Raw genomic sequence first — 17747 nt, forward strand, 5'->3', positions numbered from 1 at the left:
TGGAGATGACGCGGTTTGGGGGCGACGTATACAGTTTATATGTAACCTATGGCTCCGGAACTATGCATGGTTTCAAGAATCCACACCTTTTTAAGATGATTAATTATGAACATTATTTTCCCTCTCCGGATCAAGGTAATTTAGCATATTATGTTCGTGTTAGGGGCAAGTACAAATAATCATTTTGAAATGAATTTATAGATAAATATTTGAAAGAACATATGTGCAGTTATGTATGTAGGCCTAGTCCATCATTTTTTTTCTAAATCAGTGTTTCTGGTGCAAGTAACCACCTGCAAGAAAGTGTTATTTTCTCACTTTTTTCACCTGCAAGAAACGAAAAGTGTAACAAACTCTCCCCGAAAGATAGTTCATAGGGCGGGACGCTAAATGGCGTTCCGTTTCTTGCACTTTCTTGCGTTTCTTGCACCTCATTCATACATCCTGCACTTCTTGCTTTGCAGTTCAAGAAATGCATCAATCCCGCAAGAAACGAAACACTGGTTGTAATACAGGAGTGTACCTGGGGATGGTATTGGTTGAGTTACGTAGCTAAACAATTTGTGGCATAGGTTATACGACACGAAGGGTGATATGTATGGAGGGGATAAAAAAATCCTGATTTTGTGCCACAACATTCATGGATGGCATACCCGAATTCTCCCTGGCGCAAGTGATCGAATAAGTCCCCAGGGCGAAAATCAGGAGGAAGAGTTTGAAAACCATAATTTATATTGTTTGTCTGTAAAAAAACTGATTAATGTATCGATGACTTTACTTGGAACACTGAAGTCAGGATAAGAAATTCGATTTGGCTTTAAACTTGGAAATGAATCGGTTACCTTATCCTGTATGCGAACGTTGGATAGTTTAAGGGAAGGTTATTTGCTTAATGTGTCACGATCGCTAACTTGACACAAATTAATTAAATGATGACAATATTGGCAATGTGATTGCATTACTTTTTGAAGAGCTTAATTTATATATTTTGCAATAATTGGTAAGGTTGGATGTTGGACGGGACGTTTATTTTATCCAATTCGTGTCACAAGTGCAAACTTAAATTTGACAGAAATTAATTAATCGATAATCTTCTCAACATGATTGATAATCATCTCTTTGATAGAAATTCCATACCTAGCATAACTTTAAATGCTTGTCAATCTGCTATATAGCTAAATGTTTAAACAATTGGAAAAATAAGTGCGTGTAGCAAGATAAAAACAAAATAATCAAATTCATCAGTGTTGTGCATATTTTGGTCAAGTATATCGTAACTCAGGACTTTGATAAAATGTGTCATCAAGATTAATAATTGAAGAATGAATTTTGTTTTCATATCCTCTTAAGATATTATACAGATATATGAAGATAAGTTTCATTGCGGAAAATATGTTTATGGATTTAAAAATGTGATAGCCATACCCGTGTTTACTTTCGTAATTAACGATACACTAATCATTTACACATTTATTTATTTTCATTTTAACAAGAAATTTTGAAGTTTGCTTAAAATACATTGCATTCACCTGGTTAAGACTTCTCAAATATTTGGTGGTCTGAAAATAAGTTTATATTTAAAACTCATTAAATACGTAAGCGACAAATATAAACTATCACAAATTAAATTCATAAACTTACCTAGTTCCACCAACACACTCTGTTACATTTGACATATAGTCACACGCCATTAGCTCTTGATTCCAATACAGCTGAGCTGGGCACTGCCTTAAAACCGGGTTTCCTGGATTGCAAATCCAGTAAAATTGACAATCTTGGTGAGGCGCGTAATAGTCTCCTGGCCGGCAAACATCTCCTTCTTGCGTCGTTCCCGTCCCAGGAGTTGTGATGACTGGGAAATGCATAAAATAATTATAGCAATCTGGCCAAAGCAATTTCAAGAATCTAATTCATACCGGAATGTTCTTCTAATTCGCACATAACCCGAAAAACTGAGCCAATGCAATCAGATGCACTCAAGCCGTCAGAACTTAGGTAGGCATACCTGAAACGATGGCTGTGTCCTGCATCGACTAAGTTGGGATCACTGGTGACCGCGTTGCCATTATGGACCCACCTCGGGTAGGTGTTCCCCTTGCCGCATGACACGGAAAGAATATCACTCGCACCGATGTGAAACAGGTTCCAGCGACCTAAAATCATTTTCTATTTATTAGACGGACAATGAAAATCGGGATATTATGTATGTGACGTATACATTTATACCTGCCATTTCTTCCCGCATGGAGTAATTCCTTAGGAAATAATATTCCTCCATGGATTCTGGTGCCGCCAATCGCATTGCGTTTTCATGGCACAAATCCCAGTTTTCTAGCCATCCTTTCTGTAAGAGGGTTTCGTTGTAAATAAATATTTGTGGTATTTCTTAAGCAGGACCGATGATCTATGTAATCTTAAGGCGACAAGTACCGCCAGAGAATTTTGATTCGCGAAATATCTTTAAATACGCGGAGAGTATAAGACACGTTTAAATTTAACCAAGGATTACCGTATCGGAGGGATCTTCATCCACAAAATATCGTATATTTCCAACTCGTCCTATCTTTACGAGAGATTGATCTGTAGGAATTATTGAACTTGGTCCTCCAACTCCAGCAAGTTTATCACCTAATTTGCTATAGTAGGTTTTATCCGCTTCTGGCCGTGCATATTTTAGCAAGGGGACTTCACAAAGGACATGGTGAGGCACATATGCATGACATGAATCTTCGCGGTATAACCCATCTTGGTTTATTAAGAGACAATTGGCGCTACGATTTCCGGATGGCATTCCCTCACTCCTAGTACCGACGTTGACTTCCCCGTAATTCTCCAACCATCGGAACGTTCCTTCTTCTATGTGATCGGTAGCGGGAAGCCAGAGGGATCCTTAAATAAATAACAATACTTAAATATTAAGACATGAACTGAGCAATATATTTCAAAGTTAAATTAAGTACGTGCATACCAGGTCCTTGCGGAAACAAGGTGGTCGTTTGAAGAAAATTTTTAATAAATGAGTGTTGCATTTCATCCGAAATTCGGCCAGGAATAAAGCCATGCACGTTGCAGTTATCCATACCATCAAACCAAGGGAGCTTGAATATTGTGTTTGATTAAGTAGCTATAAGTTTTCAAAGTATTTTTTATTAAACGTTACCTACCTCTGATATAGAGGCAAAAAACAATTTTCTTTCACTATCAGGTTGCCCGATGTAGACGTAATTAGAGGTCGAAATTGATCCTGAAACGACGAACAATAGTTGGCTAAGCACAGTTGAGCGTATGTATGTGTTCAGCACGTTTTTCTCATTAAAAATTTATTCATTTGAAACCTTAATTTTCATTATTCGTTCATTATTCATTCATATTGTCGAATTATTCACTCATTCATTATTCATTCCTACTGATTAAATGAAAGTAGAAATAATAAGAAGTATAAGAAGAACAGGGATTGTTTGTTGTTTTATTGCTGATAATTTCGAGGCCGACGCCGCCGATCTCAAGCGGCCGACGCTACCAACCCTGATAAGAATTTAAGCGCCGCCACCCCACCGCTGTCGATCTTCACACCTGCCATGCAGCCTCCACCGAGGATGACCTGATGCCGAGACTAATTTTGAAGATTTTTATCTTCAAAACCAAGATTTCCTCTTCGTCTCAAGTTCTTCAAAGTTCTTCGCAAGACTCTGACTTAAACTGCTCATGTAGTATTAGTATTTCTCCTATATCCAGAACTGAAGTCACGCAATTCATTTAAATTTAAATTTATTCATATGTTGAAGATGACATTTGAACCTGAATTTAATCGAGGTCTAGAAAGAAATACATTTCGTTGTTATGGAGCCGCTGAAGACGAAAGTTAAGACTTTAACCGCCGCCGCCGCCGACGTTATGATCGGCGCCGGCCATGCAGTCATTTATGTAGCTTTTAACAAATTAATGGACTTGACTCCGTTTTAATTTACAAGCAGTACATATAAATATTTTGAATTGAATTAACTCACCGTCATCTGCAGTTGAATTAGCCAAAAGCGTAACGAGCAGGAATATTATTGTGACGGAATACATATTTTACTCCAGGAGAAAGTGATGTATTTATATGCATAAATGACACTTTGGTTTCACTAAAGCGACTGAAACCTGAAATGGAAATGTGACTCGGTTATACATAAAGGGGGAACTGATGAGCGTGATCTATGTATTTTACAGGCAATGCCAAGGTTGGATGGAGGACGGACGCTTAGTCGATTTAATGTGTGTCACGAGTGCAACATGTAATTGAACATGAATCAATTAATTGATAACGATAATGGAAACAGCATAAGGAAAATACTTATGAATCTGCTCGAACATGCATGCACGCATTGAAATGTTTAAATAATTGCAAAAGTATTCAAGTATGCGTATGAGGCAATAAAACAATATGAGGATGAACATGACAACGAGGAACCAATGCATAGCAACAGTCTTTTCATAATATGCTGCAAAATCGACCATAATTACTTAACTAATTTTCATCTTTAGAATCACGTGCGACAAATATTTAGAAAAATCGTTGGATTTAAGAAATTTTAGAAGCATATGTTAGCAAGCTATTAAGTTTCTAAAATTCTCATTTTTATAATTACCATTATAAACACGGATTAATTAATGAATTAATCTCATCTCAACTTAATGGTTACAAAGTTAATATATTGCTCCCGGTAAATTCGAGAAAATTCAAACTCGATCTAGTTTTCATACATAAATTCACTAAAAATATATGTATAATAAAGTGCGGCAAAGCACGATACATAACCCTAGTAGCACAATATCGAGAATTACTCGTGTAAAACACAGGTTTCGAGCCCCAAAAACTCGGAATACACGTCATGTTTTGGGTGTCCGATTGGTGGAAATTTGGGGATAAGTGTCGCCAATTCCAACGTGTACAACACGTGTCAAACTCGTGTTTTTTTAAGGTATTTCTCGAAAAAATCACGAGTGTGCCTCTACATATTTCCGTAATTATCTCGTGTTAATTCTACTTCATAACTCCAAATAAGCACCAATTTGAAATTTGTTTTGAAATTTAATTTATTTCAAATACTAGAATAATATGTCACAGCTTCAACTAAAATAGTAGACTGTATGTAATTAAAAAGTAATTAGTGTGAGTTAATCGGTGGATTCGTTCTGGTCATCCTGCAGATTACCGTTTTGATTACCTTCCCCTCCATTGTGAGCACGAGCACTAGGTCAAAAAACAACAATGTATTAAAATTCTATACAGATAGTAATTGTGGCTATTATATAATTTGTGGACTTACATCTTCTTGGAAGACTTTTTAATTCTTTTCGGTGCATTTTTCAACCACGTCTTTGTTATTTCTTCAATTTCCGTATCCGTGACTGAATTTGATGTACAACTACGGCGAACAGCATCTAGAATTGACCAATTCGAATTGAATTAAGAATATTTTACACGAAATAATTATATTTGATCCACGTATGTCTTACCGAGTACAATCTCGTTCATCCAACTCTCACGAAAAGCATATTTTTCTCCTCGTGATCCAATCCAGTTGTAATGCTCTGCCAATTTGTCATCGCACAGATTTGACAACACCTTGCGGGTACATTTCGGATTATTGCCACGAGCTCGATGACCCAACTCAATTATCTGGTGAACAATTAAAGCAATTATTTCTCCATTCGTCTATGCATAATTAAAATATATTAATATTTTTTACCAATGTTTGCTTCTTGTCATCTGACTTATAATGAAGTTCTAATTTATCGACCTCTTCTTTTGTCTTCAATGGAAGATCATGTTCCACTTTTGCACGGGCTATCCTTGGAGTCTTAACCTGCTGTGCGACAAGTATGGCATCTAGGGATTCTTGAAGTTGTCGAATTTGAGCTTTCAAAATAGCGATATTTCTAACCATATATTTCTCAAATTGGGATCCTGTGAAAAAGAAATATGGTTAATATAGTTCTCTTATACTTTTATTATACATTATACGTATTATTTATATCGTAATTGCATAATAAATATAACTCACCTCCCAAAATTGGATTAGATGCATTCAAAGAAGAAACGTCCTCTCCATTTCCGGCACAATTAGTGACACAAGTTTCATCGTAAACCGTAGGGCTCCGGGCCTCAACATTTGACTTGTTTTCCAAAGGGTGAGATTCCGACGTATCTTCTCTACTGGGGCCTTGATCGTTCGCGATAACTTGTTCTTGACGCGATGTTGAGGCAGCATCTTTTTTCGTTTTCTTAATCGATTTAGTCGCCTTCTTGGAAATTGTCTCCGGGTTGACTAAAAGCATCAATACAAAAATTTTACTAATTGTATAATTAATAAATATATTCCCAAATTCTCAATATAAAGCTACCCAGAGTAAGATGAAACTTTGGAGGGGATGAAACTCTTTTGGTCTTGAAGCTGCCATCACTGTGCCCGTCTTCATCGCTGGAACTGTTTTTCTTAGCCCTCCTACGAGATTTGTCTGCGTCACTAGTCAATTCAGCATCACTCTCCCGGACGACAGCCCCCAACTTTGCAACAGCGTCATGATAAGTAGCTGAAAATAATACCGGTTTAAAATTAAGAAAAAGAAAATTATCCATATTAGCATTTAATGTTCCGTCTAACAAGTAAGTATTACGTCAGCTTACCGAATTTATGACCATTTCCAGCAATTTTTATATCATAAACTAACCAATCACTTTTTGCTGCCTCGTGTAGACTTGCAGCCTTAACAGTACGATTAGATGATTTAAAATTCGGCCACACACATTTTTTGCCACCTTCACGTAACCAGCAACTCGTCGTGACCTCAATTTCCTCCGTATCTTGGAACTTGACAATGACAAAGTAGGGGTCACTCATTGTAGAAATTTTACTTAGAAGTATGGAGTAAAGGAATCGCCAAGTATTTCTCCTCACAAGGTAGAAGAACTAACTTTTTCTGAATATCTTCCACCTTGTATTTACACAGCAAGTCAAGCGAGGACACTAATTTAACATTCACTAGTGATGACGAGCAAGGTTTTTTATAGTAGTCGACTACTTCTTTAAATTTTCTACCAAGCAAAACTTTTTCCCCTTGATGCGTTGCAAATGTTTTGACCACTACGATATCCCCTCCCACAAGTTCACACACACTGTTGGCAACCCCGACTCGAAAGGAAAATTTGGGATGCAGGTATTTCGAAAAATATTGCACTGGGTGTGGAAGGATATTAAAATAATCATCAAATTGGAAAGTGTGTAAAAATGTCGCTCCAAGCTTCTCACCTCGTGTTGCACTGATTTGTGACTCCCGCTCGATTAACCGCCTGTGTGCTTGAGACAACTGATTTGATGGACCACGGATTAATTTTTTTATTATTTGAAGTTGATTTTCAAAGCGAAACCCACTGAAGTCGTCCAATGCTCCATGAATTAAGCAATCTCTCGCTAAATGTAATAAACCATGAATATTGAAAGATAAATTTTCTTTCCCATACAATCTTCCAAAATGTTGAACAAAGTAATGTAGTAGATCGTTGGCATAATCATTGCAGGTTTTATGTAAATTTTTGTCAGCCAAAATTGATATGGCCACATGGAGGCAGAGAAAATGTTCATACTGGTCATTTGGAATGTTATTTTTCAAAACTACTGGTCCTGTGTAGAGCACAAATTGACGGAATTCTGTAGCCTTCCAATTGTCCAACTCCTTTAATCTACGAGGTTTTCTTGCAAATTCAGATGGGATATTCCGAACGAGACCCACAAGTTTAAGTGATATGTTATCAATTTCGTGTGGCCGTAGTCTTCCTGGACACTTCTTTCCTCTAATTAGTAAATGGAGCAGCTTTCTGACAACGCCCAAACAAACTAGATGCATATACTCGCACGGAACACCATCAATTAAATCAAAATTAAAATCTCTAATTATAGTACACTCATTATGATGAGCTGGGTCTAATGCTGATCGAAATGTTTCGTCGGTTCGTCTTGCACACTCTTCATATGGAAATGTAACACGATTTTTAAAATAAAGTCCATTAATTGTGCACTTTCCACATGATTTGTATCCGTTGTGACATTTTGTTCCAAGAACGTACGCTCTAGCTGGTGCGTCGCAGACCAAGGCACTAATTCGAACAGTAAATAATTGATCATTAATTAAAACACCATCTGCACACAGTTTAAATGTTTTAAGAAATTCATTAAGATATTCGTTGACAGAACTCGGTTTTCCTTCTCCAAAATATATCCCAATAATAAATACATCATCCAAAATTCCACCCAAAATTGGCCAAAATTGTTGTGAAGAACTTTTTGTCAATGGAATTCCATCGATATTTATCTGTAGATTTACAACTTTGCTGGGGAACTTGGTCACATTTCTTGATACAATATCCTTCACATATCGCACCCACTCAAATGCCACATATTTTCCTGGGGCCACAGTTATGGTGGAAGTCTCTCGTGGGGTTGATAATAAGGATCGACTATCAGCTGGAAGTTCAGAAAAACAATTGTGTGACCTTAGTATTTTTAAAAGATCACTTGTTGCAGAGTTTGTAATATTATGTCGGATTGACCAGTCTTTAATTTCTGCTCCGATGTGGATTACAAAATCTTCTCTATCTTCTTCAGTACTTGTTATAGAGTTAATTGATTCACAATCTATTTCGAGACTTGAAAATGATTCAGCGAGTATATCCACTTCCAAAGTAGAACTGTGAGGTGGAGATTTACCCTGATCTAAACTTATTGGAACAGATTTCGAAACATCTTGATTACGCGAATTTAGATGAAAATCTTTCAAATTCCTGTTAACATTTCTTTGAAACTTTCTAGATCGTGTTTTTTTCATTGCAAAATAAAAACAAAATATTTCATATTTTTCTTCACAATAATACTTTTACCGCTTTTGATGATGACAGGGGGTAAAAACATATGTAATATGATATGATACCATACGTGATAATCTCGGATTTTTTTGTGCAAATAACACGAGATTTCTCGTAGTTAAGAACTCATGTTTTGTATAAATATAACTCGTGTTTTTTTACAAATAAAACTCGTGTATTTATATGCGGCAATACACGTGGCGCCGAACCGTGTATAACTCGTAATTATTATTGGTTTATTCGCGAGTTATACACCACTACGAAAAATACACCAATTGACCCCAATTTAACACGCGTATTACTCGGTATGTACTACTAGGGAAGTAGCGCAAAAATGCTGAGAATGCATCACACACTAAAACAAATAATTCTCCGACTAATATTTTAATAATGCCCAAGTATCAATTAATTAATGATAAAATAATAATCTCTAATTAACCATAATCGCCATATTACGACATGTCGACAACACCGAAAAACATGTTTTGCCCAAATTTCATGCTTATCGACCGCAAAATGCCGAAATTAGGGCATGGCGACAACATTTGTCGTCGAAACCTTAATCGCCATATTGCGACATGTCGACAACCCCGAAAAACATGTTTCCCCCAAATTTCATGCAAATCGCCCAAAAAATGCAGAAATGAGGCCATGCCGAGGTTTTGATGTCGACAAAGTGGCCACACCCCCTTAATACGGTGTCAGCTCCTACCCGTGTAGAACATGTTAAAAATTTCAGTTCGCTGCGACAAACCGTTCTCGAGTTTTAGTGCTCACGGACAGACTAACTAACCGATCGCATAAAATAGCTTGCGCTACTTAATAAAATGAATTTGTACGCTGCAGTTGAATTTCGCTTGTAGCAATGATCAGGATGCAATGATGAGAATATTATTATTTAGAACGCAATAAGTGCTACAACTTCACCGGTATAACCATGTCATATGTTGATGTGACATATCATTTTATCGCGGTTTATTCTTTTATCCGTACCTGAAACCAACATGTTAAATTGAGATATCATGCACACCATACTTTAGTATACTTTTACTCATTTAGATGATACGTATACATGCAATATTCCACCGATAGCGGGGCGAAGCGTCATAGCAATAAAACGTTTGCATAAATATGCAAGTATTTATGGACAGCGGAACTAATAATGGTGTGAAGTGTGCGCTACTTAATAAAAAAAATCGAATGCCAGGCTCATTTTAATCGGTACGCACCAAAAAAAAGTTGAGCAGATGGTAGTCACAGATGAAAAAATCTTTACGTTGAAAAAACGTTTACCAGATTTACACCTTTAGATATATGCCAAAGGTCACCCCCAATATAAAAAATTGCAGAAAGTCACATCATCCGGAATGTGCAATGGTTTGCGCTGAATCCGTTAAACAATCCATATTCAACGGACAGGAATGGACCTTTATACAAGATTCTGTAGCTACTAATAAGGCAAAAATCGTGCACAAATGGGTAAAAGAACAAATTTCTGACGTAATTTGCACTTAAAAGATTGCTATCAACCTCACCTAATTTAAGCCTACAGTATATTTACAACGCTATATAGTCGAAACTGGAGGCAAAGGTGTGTATGTATGTTCAAGACCACAAACAAGTGTCGAGGCTTCAAAAAAATCTCAGAATCTGAGAAGTGAATAAAATTATATATGAAAACGTGGCGAGTACCACGACTGGACTCCTCTTCTCCAATGTTGCATTTACGCAGCCTGCGTTATGCAGGAGGAGGAAATTTTGAAACTTTAAAATTGTTGTCGTATCAAAATCGAGTCGAGTAGTGACTCGACTAGTGGGTCAAATCTGAATATAATTCCACATACGTTAAAACTTGCGAGGCAAGGAATCAAATTATTTGAACAGTTCGGGGAGTTCAACTCGTTTCCAATTTCATATACCTTCGAATCCTGGAAAGCAGGATTTTAATAAGATATTACTTCATTCGAGGCACTAGCTCTTAAAAATGTTACGGACTGAAGAAAAGCTCATTTAACACAGTTGTTGACGCCGACAAATTTTCAGCGGCGGCGGCGCCAATTTTCTGGGATTTTTCGGCGGCGCGGCGCGGTGTCCCAATGTTGAAGGAATATGAAATCAAATTTTACGGCGGCGGCGCGTAAAATACTACGGGCGTTAGGCGGCTCGGCGGCGTGAGATCGGCGTCGTCGACCTCTGATTTAACAGTTACAGAAAATAGTCGCATTCAAAGAGAAGCAAGATTGTACCAATCTACGAAAATCCCACATGACAGATAAGATAAAGTATCTTTTGTTCTCTGAGCACGATCATCCCACAAGTACATAGGTAGGGGCGTATTACGAATATAATTGGGAAATGTATGTATGAAGCGATATATATGTATGCATAATAAATAAATGATTCAACTTCTCCCCATCTGCGCAGTAATACTTTCTGTATGATATCCCAGCGTGGTGAATGTGGCGACGTGGCAATAACTAATGAACGATAACAATATGTTATCGTACTTTTTTCGTAACCTTGATACAAGCTCACCTTCTCAAATAGACAATGACTCAAGCATTACTTGCTCAGTGGCTTGTAAATGTGGATGCAAACGTCACCCTCTCTGCTCAATATTGAAAGTTTAAAAGGTATTTATTCTAACAAGTGTTAACAGGAATTTGACCAAGTTGAATGTGCAGACGGGGATGAATTTAGCAATGGAGAATTGTAAGGTAATGCCTTGTTTATTCAGTTTACAGTTGATATATATTATGTACGAGATTGTATTCACGGATTCTTGCTCCCTTATTCAACTCAATACTTCGCTAATAAATACCCACCAACTCGCTTTCTCGTATTGGATTTTTCTAAATCTTACTGTGTAACTTTTTTTATAATAAAAATACTGTAAGAAACAAACTTTATGAAACATTCGCCAAATAGTTTACAAAATAAAGTGTGCTCAGTCAAGATCCGTAACAAACACTGAATGATGTAACACTGTTAGTATTTATTTAATGAAAACGGATTTTAAACTTGCAATGGTCTGATACTGAATAATGGACGTTGTATGTACACACGCTGATATATAAATATATTCACGAAATCTAATAATTTTTATGATTCCAGAGTGATGCGAAAAACCTACTTATGAACGAAAACTTCTTTAAGATGCATCGCCTAATCAACGATAAAGCAAGCGAGAAGTTTCGCATGCGTTTTCTCGACTTGTGGAATGCATCTGGAAACCCAGAATGGGAAAATATTCCACACTTTGGGAGGACGTTTATTGAGGATATTGGATCAAGTTTATACTACAAAAGTAAGAAAATTCAGAAACAGCTTCTGGAGTCTGGTCAGATTAATACCTGGGATCTACCCCTGCTTTTTGCGTCAATTCAGTCAATTAACACTTATACAAATACAAAATCCTCACGAACTGATTTCGACGAACTGTTAAGAATTCGAAATAAGCTTTCCCATCTTGGCAGCACAGAATTAGGTGACGACGAATTTGCGAAGTTATGGAGTGCAGCCACAAATATTCTTTTGAAATATGGCCTAAGCCAAGGGGAAATTGATGACGTGCTAACCATGAAACTTGGGACAACAACCGAGTTTGAAGACAAACTCAATCAAAATCTTGATAAAATTAAGATGCTAAGAGAAGAAGGGAATGCTTTATTTAAAAATGGCGAGTTCAAGCGGTCCATCGAACGTTACTCTGAAGCAATGTTGGTCGAAAATATAAGTACTACGGAACTCGGGATTTTGTATTCAAATAGATCCGCAGCCCACTTGGGAGTCAAAAATTATTCTGATGCAAAAATTGATGCGAGGTGTTCCGTAAATCTAAGACCAAATTGGGGAAGAGGTTACTACAGACTGGGGTGTACTTATGACAAACTTGAGCAGTACGATAAGGCGCTGTACTATTACAATCTATCTTTGAAATATGATCCCTCAAATTCAAGATGTTTAGATTGCCAGCAAGGTGCTATTCACATGATTGCAAAGAGAAACCGTCAAGAACATCTGGATCCGCTGACAATGCCAGTTACAGACGCAGATATGCTTGCATTTCGCGAAAGGGTTACCGGTCCTGAAATGATTGCAGTTGGTGAATTGCTCTCCGATAAGATAAAGAAGGAAAGATACCTGGCTGGAGATCCACACTATACATGCACTGAAGCTCACAATTATCTTTGCGGTCTGAAGGGTTACACCCAAAATTATGAGCGGGCTGCCCAACTATTCGCCAAAGCGGCCAAGGAAGGGAGTGCGGAGGGAATGTACAATCTAGCAAAACTAACATCGGAAGGAAAAGGTGTCCAAAGAAATATGGTAGAGTCCTTTCAATTATTCCTCAGAGCAGCGGATCGGCCACGACTGATGGAAATATTACCGGGAACTGGAGTGAAGACAAGGAGAATTGGTGTCATGGAGGCCCAGCATGCACTAGGGTTACATTTTGAAACTGACGGAATACTGGGACGTGATTATCATCAGGTTTGAATGTTATTATGTTACAATCCATTAATGCATTAAGTTGTCGTGTTTCAAATGCGCAGGCTTACAATTGGTATACGAAAGCACTGCTTAACGGGAGCGGACCCTCCGCAAATAATTTGGGATTAATGTTCAGCGAGGGTAAAGGGTTTACCCCAGATCTTGAAAAGGCGGTTGGCTATTGGCAGATCTCAGCACTGTACGGAATCACCAGAGCCATGGAATCCCTCGCATTTCACAATTTTTACAACGGTAGACCAACAAGAGCCTTCAAGTGGTACACTTTGGCTGTTAAGAACAAGACAATGAACTCCAACCTGCACATGATTTTCGAGAAAGAGCCCCCACTAGAGCAGTTCGTTGCGGAAGAATTTGAACAAACCATTGAGGAGGAACTAATGGCGGGTCCGATGCGAAAATATGTTGATTTGAAGGACTACCACGAAAACATTGACGGGATGGAGAGGCGACGGGAAAGAAGACGTAAAATGCTGGAACTTGTCCAACCAAATGCGGCAGGCGGGAAGGTTCAGACAATTGTGAACCATCGAATTGCGCTTAACCAGATAAAGAAAGAAAAGTCATCTGAAAGCGACTGGACCACGAAGCAAGCAAAACTATTCCCCACAAGAACTCCAAATTTGCTTGGATTAAAACCAATTACTCTGAAGGAGCTGGATAAATCAATTCATGACAAAACTTATGACGGATTCGCAATTAGGTTGACGGTAATTGAAGATGCCATACTCGGATTGCCGTCGGTCCAGATTCTGGCGGAGGATGAAAATGGTTTGCATTATCTCGACAAAACATTCAGATTAATAATGTACATTAATTCACTATATGTATATATGTAGGTGACATTGAGAAAGTTTACATTTACAATTACCAGCAAGGGCCAACCACCCAAGACGAACTCGGATATGCCTGCGCTTTCACAGTAATTAATCCATATTTTAGACTAATGGCGGATAGAAAATGGGGCATTCGCGTTGACGATCCGAATCTACTGATCAAACATCCATTAATGAAGGGTCAAGATCGATGTAGGTATTGTGCAAAGATCGGGAGCACATTAAAATGCAGGAAATGCAGAAGAGTCTTCTACTGTTCAAAGAGTTGTTTGGAGAAAGACGAGACAGAATTGAAACATGGGTTGGTATGCTTAAAGAAAATTTGAAAATTTTCAGGCCGGTGCGTTAAATAACTTAGCGACATGCAATGCAAAGGCATGAAGTCGGACCTCCTTTATTTTGTAGTCCAATTAGAACTATTGGACAACCTTTCATTATTTGTGGGAGTGCTCACTTTATAAAGTGTTTCATTTTGGAAATTGGAGTTGGACCAGGTAAAAGAATTATTTAGATATAAATAATTAATTATTTATATGTGTATTTATTTGTTAATAAAATCTGAATAGCCAAATATATATATGTAAATAATATGTAGGAGGAAATTTTGACTTTTATCCGGAAACCGTAAAGTGTCATTTAATCGGGAATGATCCCAATGAATATTTTTATCCTACATTACAAGAAAATGTTCGCAAGGTAAGCAAGTTACACTGTGTCCAACAGAATTGGGTACATCATTATTATTTGCGCGACTATTTCCGACAAAGGCACCGTTAAGAAATACGTAAAACCGACAATATTTCTACAATATTTTTGAACTTCGCGTTTTTTAAAATAGTCACACAAATAGTTGTAATATTTTTATTGGACACAGTGTATCATAATTACATGCATAGGCGGCGGCACCGTGGGGCATTGCGGGAACAATAACATTATATTGTAGGAAAGGGAGCAGCTAAATAATATTGCAGGGATAGGGACGAGCTAAATTTCTCTGGCGACATTGTTCCCGATGTCCCCACGGTTCCGCCGCCCATGATTACATATGTAAATGAACAGAACGTATCATTACGTATTACGACTGCCTTTAAATGTTCCCAACAGTTCCCGCAAATCATCTTAGATCGGATTTCCTCCTCTTCTGCCGAAAACCTTATCGACATACCGAACAAAAGTGTGGATGCCGTGATAAGCACAATGGTGCTGTGCAGTGTTCCCAACGTTGACAAAACTTTGCAAGAAGTTTTACGTGTTTTGAAACCTGGCGGGAAATTTTTCTATATGGAACACGTAATTGATCCTGAAGCAACTTGGTGGAGGTCGTTGCAACAAATTCTGGATTTCCTTGGAATTTGGCCATTTCTTATTGACGATTGTCATTCAGCTAGAGATACGTCGAGCAAGATTGAAAACGCTGGATTTGGTTCGGTTGATCAGAAGCGGTTCTATCTTGACCCTGTAGGGTTTTGGGGACTTTATATAATTAAACCACATATTTATGGCGTTGGTGTTAAAAAAATATGAGTAAAACCAGGTGTACACCAACTGTGGAAACAATTTATGTGTGATTTTTTGTAATTCTTGAATTGTAGTAATCATACCTGCTCACATTCACTCAATTAGTAGGAAATGCATGAATCATGAATGAATAATTGCTCATTTGAGAATGAATGTCATTAATTGAATGAGTAGAATTTTTATTCATCAATTTTTTGCTCTATGCAGTTTTTGCTTAGTACCCGGTATGAATAAAGAATGAATGAATAAATCATTAATATGAACGAATAATGAATGAATAATGAAAATTGACACTTAGAATGAATGAATTTTTAATGAAGAAAAAAAAATTGAGCAGATATGCATATATCCGCAGTTTTATATTTAGCAATGTTAATTACCATATTCAACCTTTGCAGCAGGAATGTTTAATTAAGCAGCTAATTAGTTATTATCAATTTATAGGAATAAAATTTGATTCCAGGTCAGTTTATGCACTCATCAATTTCATAAGGAATAAATAGTCTAATTTTTGTCTCTCACATATGGCGTATACATAAATGGTTACAAATATATGTTTTTAATGTATGAACGAGTGGAGATTGATTAGTCATTGCAATTGTGTTTTATTTAGATGGATGCATGAGTCGGATGTATCTAATCTCACTGCTCCTGCTCTCACATAAATATTTCTACGGATTTCCGTCTTCGCTCGGCTGCAGCAGCGGTCGATAGGTTCTTGGTGACATTTTCAAAGTATTTTTTTTCAGATTCTCCATAGTTTTTTATGTAAATTATGATTTTCGTACCGGCGCAGCCCTGTTTTTCGAGGTGACGCCAGGCCTTTGTAAAATTCTTGCCGATCGCATTTTTGGCTTTATGTGAAATGGGTTTTTTGAGTCACTTCAACACTCACCAAAAATTCATTTTCCGTCAAAATCTTCTGAAATTTTGACCACTTATATAAAAAATGTTGGAGATTTTTTACAAAAAAAAAACAAATTCTTATATTTACTTTACCTCCGAAAACCTTCATAACCTTCAGTTCCCAGTCCTTCGTCTCTATGACTCAGCAAGTCTAATTCAATATGAGCCAAGATACATCCACAGGAAGTTCAAAGTTGCATTACACATACAAAAATGCAACAACAATCTGAACGAGAATGATGGCCTAGAAGTCAGCCCGATGTGATCAACACGTATGTATCCTACCACTGCTTAATCCCCCATAACAGCGTTGCTACGATACAATGCAGACAATTATAAAATACTCGGACACATTGTACATATTGATTTCATTATATATTTTTCATGTATTCTCAAACTCCTGACGAAGAAATCAGACAGATCTAGAAAGTGAATTTTAAACACCAAGGAATGTCTTCCGAGTATTCCTTTGAAGTTTCGACCAGTAGCATTTTATTACTAACACGGTAGAATAATGTCAGTAATAAAATGATTACAATTTTGCTAAGAGTGTAGTTTATGTACATATATGGTAGGGATATCTAGATAAGCAGACTGGTTATGGGTTTACCATATCATCAGGATAAGTGATAAGCAGCGTGAAAATCTGATTAAAGACGAAGTCGTAGCTGAAAAGGATTGCCATCTTCTTGACCGCCCACACCAATCCCACCTGCACACCGAATGGTCGAAGTGCTCCTAGCTCTTTCCGGCGGAGCTTTCTCATTCTCCGAGACACGTTCTGATCGTGCACTAAAACGTGGTGAAGCTTGGTTGACTCTTCGTACACGATGGTGGCAGGATGCATCGTAACGGCCAGGATGACGCAGCAATTGTAGACCAAGACGGGAAACGGGATGTACTCAAAGAAGGAGAGGAAACCATAAAATCGGATGGAGGCAAATCCACAGGCAATTATTACTGTTCCAGGAATCCAGAAAAAAACGATGGGAATGAGCAGCCAGGTGAAGGCATAGTTGTAGTACAGCATAAGCAAATGCAAACGTTGAAAAGTTTGAATTTTTTCCAAC

General features: G+C 37.5%; 2 protein-coding genes and 1 long non-coding RNA gene across 6 annotated transcripts; 1 reads left to right on the forward strand and 2 right to left on the reverse strand.

The window, feature by feature from the left end:
• Window positions 1–1428: 1428 nt before the first annotated feature.
• LOC110849744 lies at window positions 1429–4170 on the reverse strand. Of its 2 annotated transcripts, none has more exons than XM_022097183.2 (8): window positions 4008–4170; window positions 3165–3244; window positions 2969–3098; window positions 2510–2889; window positions 2227–2344; window positions 2006–2153; window positions 1642–1852; window positions 1429–1559 (listed from the first exon to the last, which is right to left on the reverse strand). In XM_022097183.2, the coding sequence occupies exons 1-7, from the start codon at window positions 4069–4071 to the stop codon at window positions 1681–1683; spliced, it is 1092 nt and encodes a 363-aa protein (XP_021952875.1). In that variant the 5' UTR covers window positions 4072–4170; the 3' UTR covers window positions 1429–1559; window positions 1642–1680. The 2 variants fall into 2 exon arrangements, with proteins under 2 accessions (XP_021952875.1, XP_021952874.1); XM_022097182.2 differs by having other exon boundaries at window positions 1917–2153.
• A 936-nt stretch (window positions 4171–5106) lies between these two features.
• LOC118435531 lies at window positions 5107–5643 on the reverse strand. Its single transcript, XR_004834832.1, has 3 exons — window positions 5503–5643; window positions 5313–5427; window positions 5107–5236 (listed from the first exon to the last, which is right to left on the reverse strand). It is a non-coding gene; the product is annotated as an uncharacterized LOC118435531 (long non-coding RNA).
• A 5829-nt stretch (window positions 5644–11472) lies between these two features.
• Window positions 11473–15810, forward strand: LOC110850052. 3 transcript variants are annotated; one of them, XM_035852347.1, is made up of 7 exons: window positions 11474–11622; window positions 12020–13399; window positions 13462–14188; window positions 14257–14554; window positions 14629–14747; window positions 14849–14949; window positions 15358–15810. In XM_035852347.1, the coding sequence occupies exons 1-7, from the start codon at window positions 11596–11598 to the stop codon at window positions 15775–15777; spliced, it is 3072 nt and encodes a 1023-aa protein (XP_035708240.1). In that variant the 5' UTR covers window positions 11474–11595; the 3' UTR covers window positions 15778–15810. The 3 variants fall into 3 exon arrangements, 2 of the variants coding, with proteins under 2 accessions (XP_035708241.1, XP_035708240.1); XR_004835037.1 differs by lacking the exon at window positions 15358–15810 and having other exon boundaries at window positions 11473–11622; window positions 14257–14339; window positions 14590–14747; window positions 14849–14876; XM_035852348.1 differs by lacking the exons at window positions 14849–14949; window positions 15358–15810 and having other exon boundaries at window positions 11473–11622; window positions 14257–14449; window positions 14590–14727.
• Window positions 15811–17747: the final 1937 nt, after the last annotated feature.

Source organism: Folsomia candida, unplaced genomic scaffold (genome assembly GCF_002217175.1).
Source record: "Folsomia candida strain VU population unplaced genomic scaffold, ASM221717v1 Fcan01_Sc005, whole genome shotgun sequence".
NCBI lineage: Eukaryota > Metazoa > Arthropoda > Collembola > Entomobryomorpha > Isotomidae > Folsomia > Folsomia candida.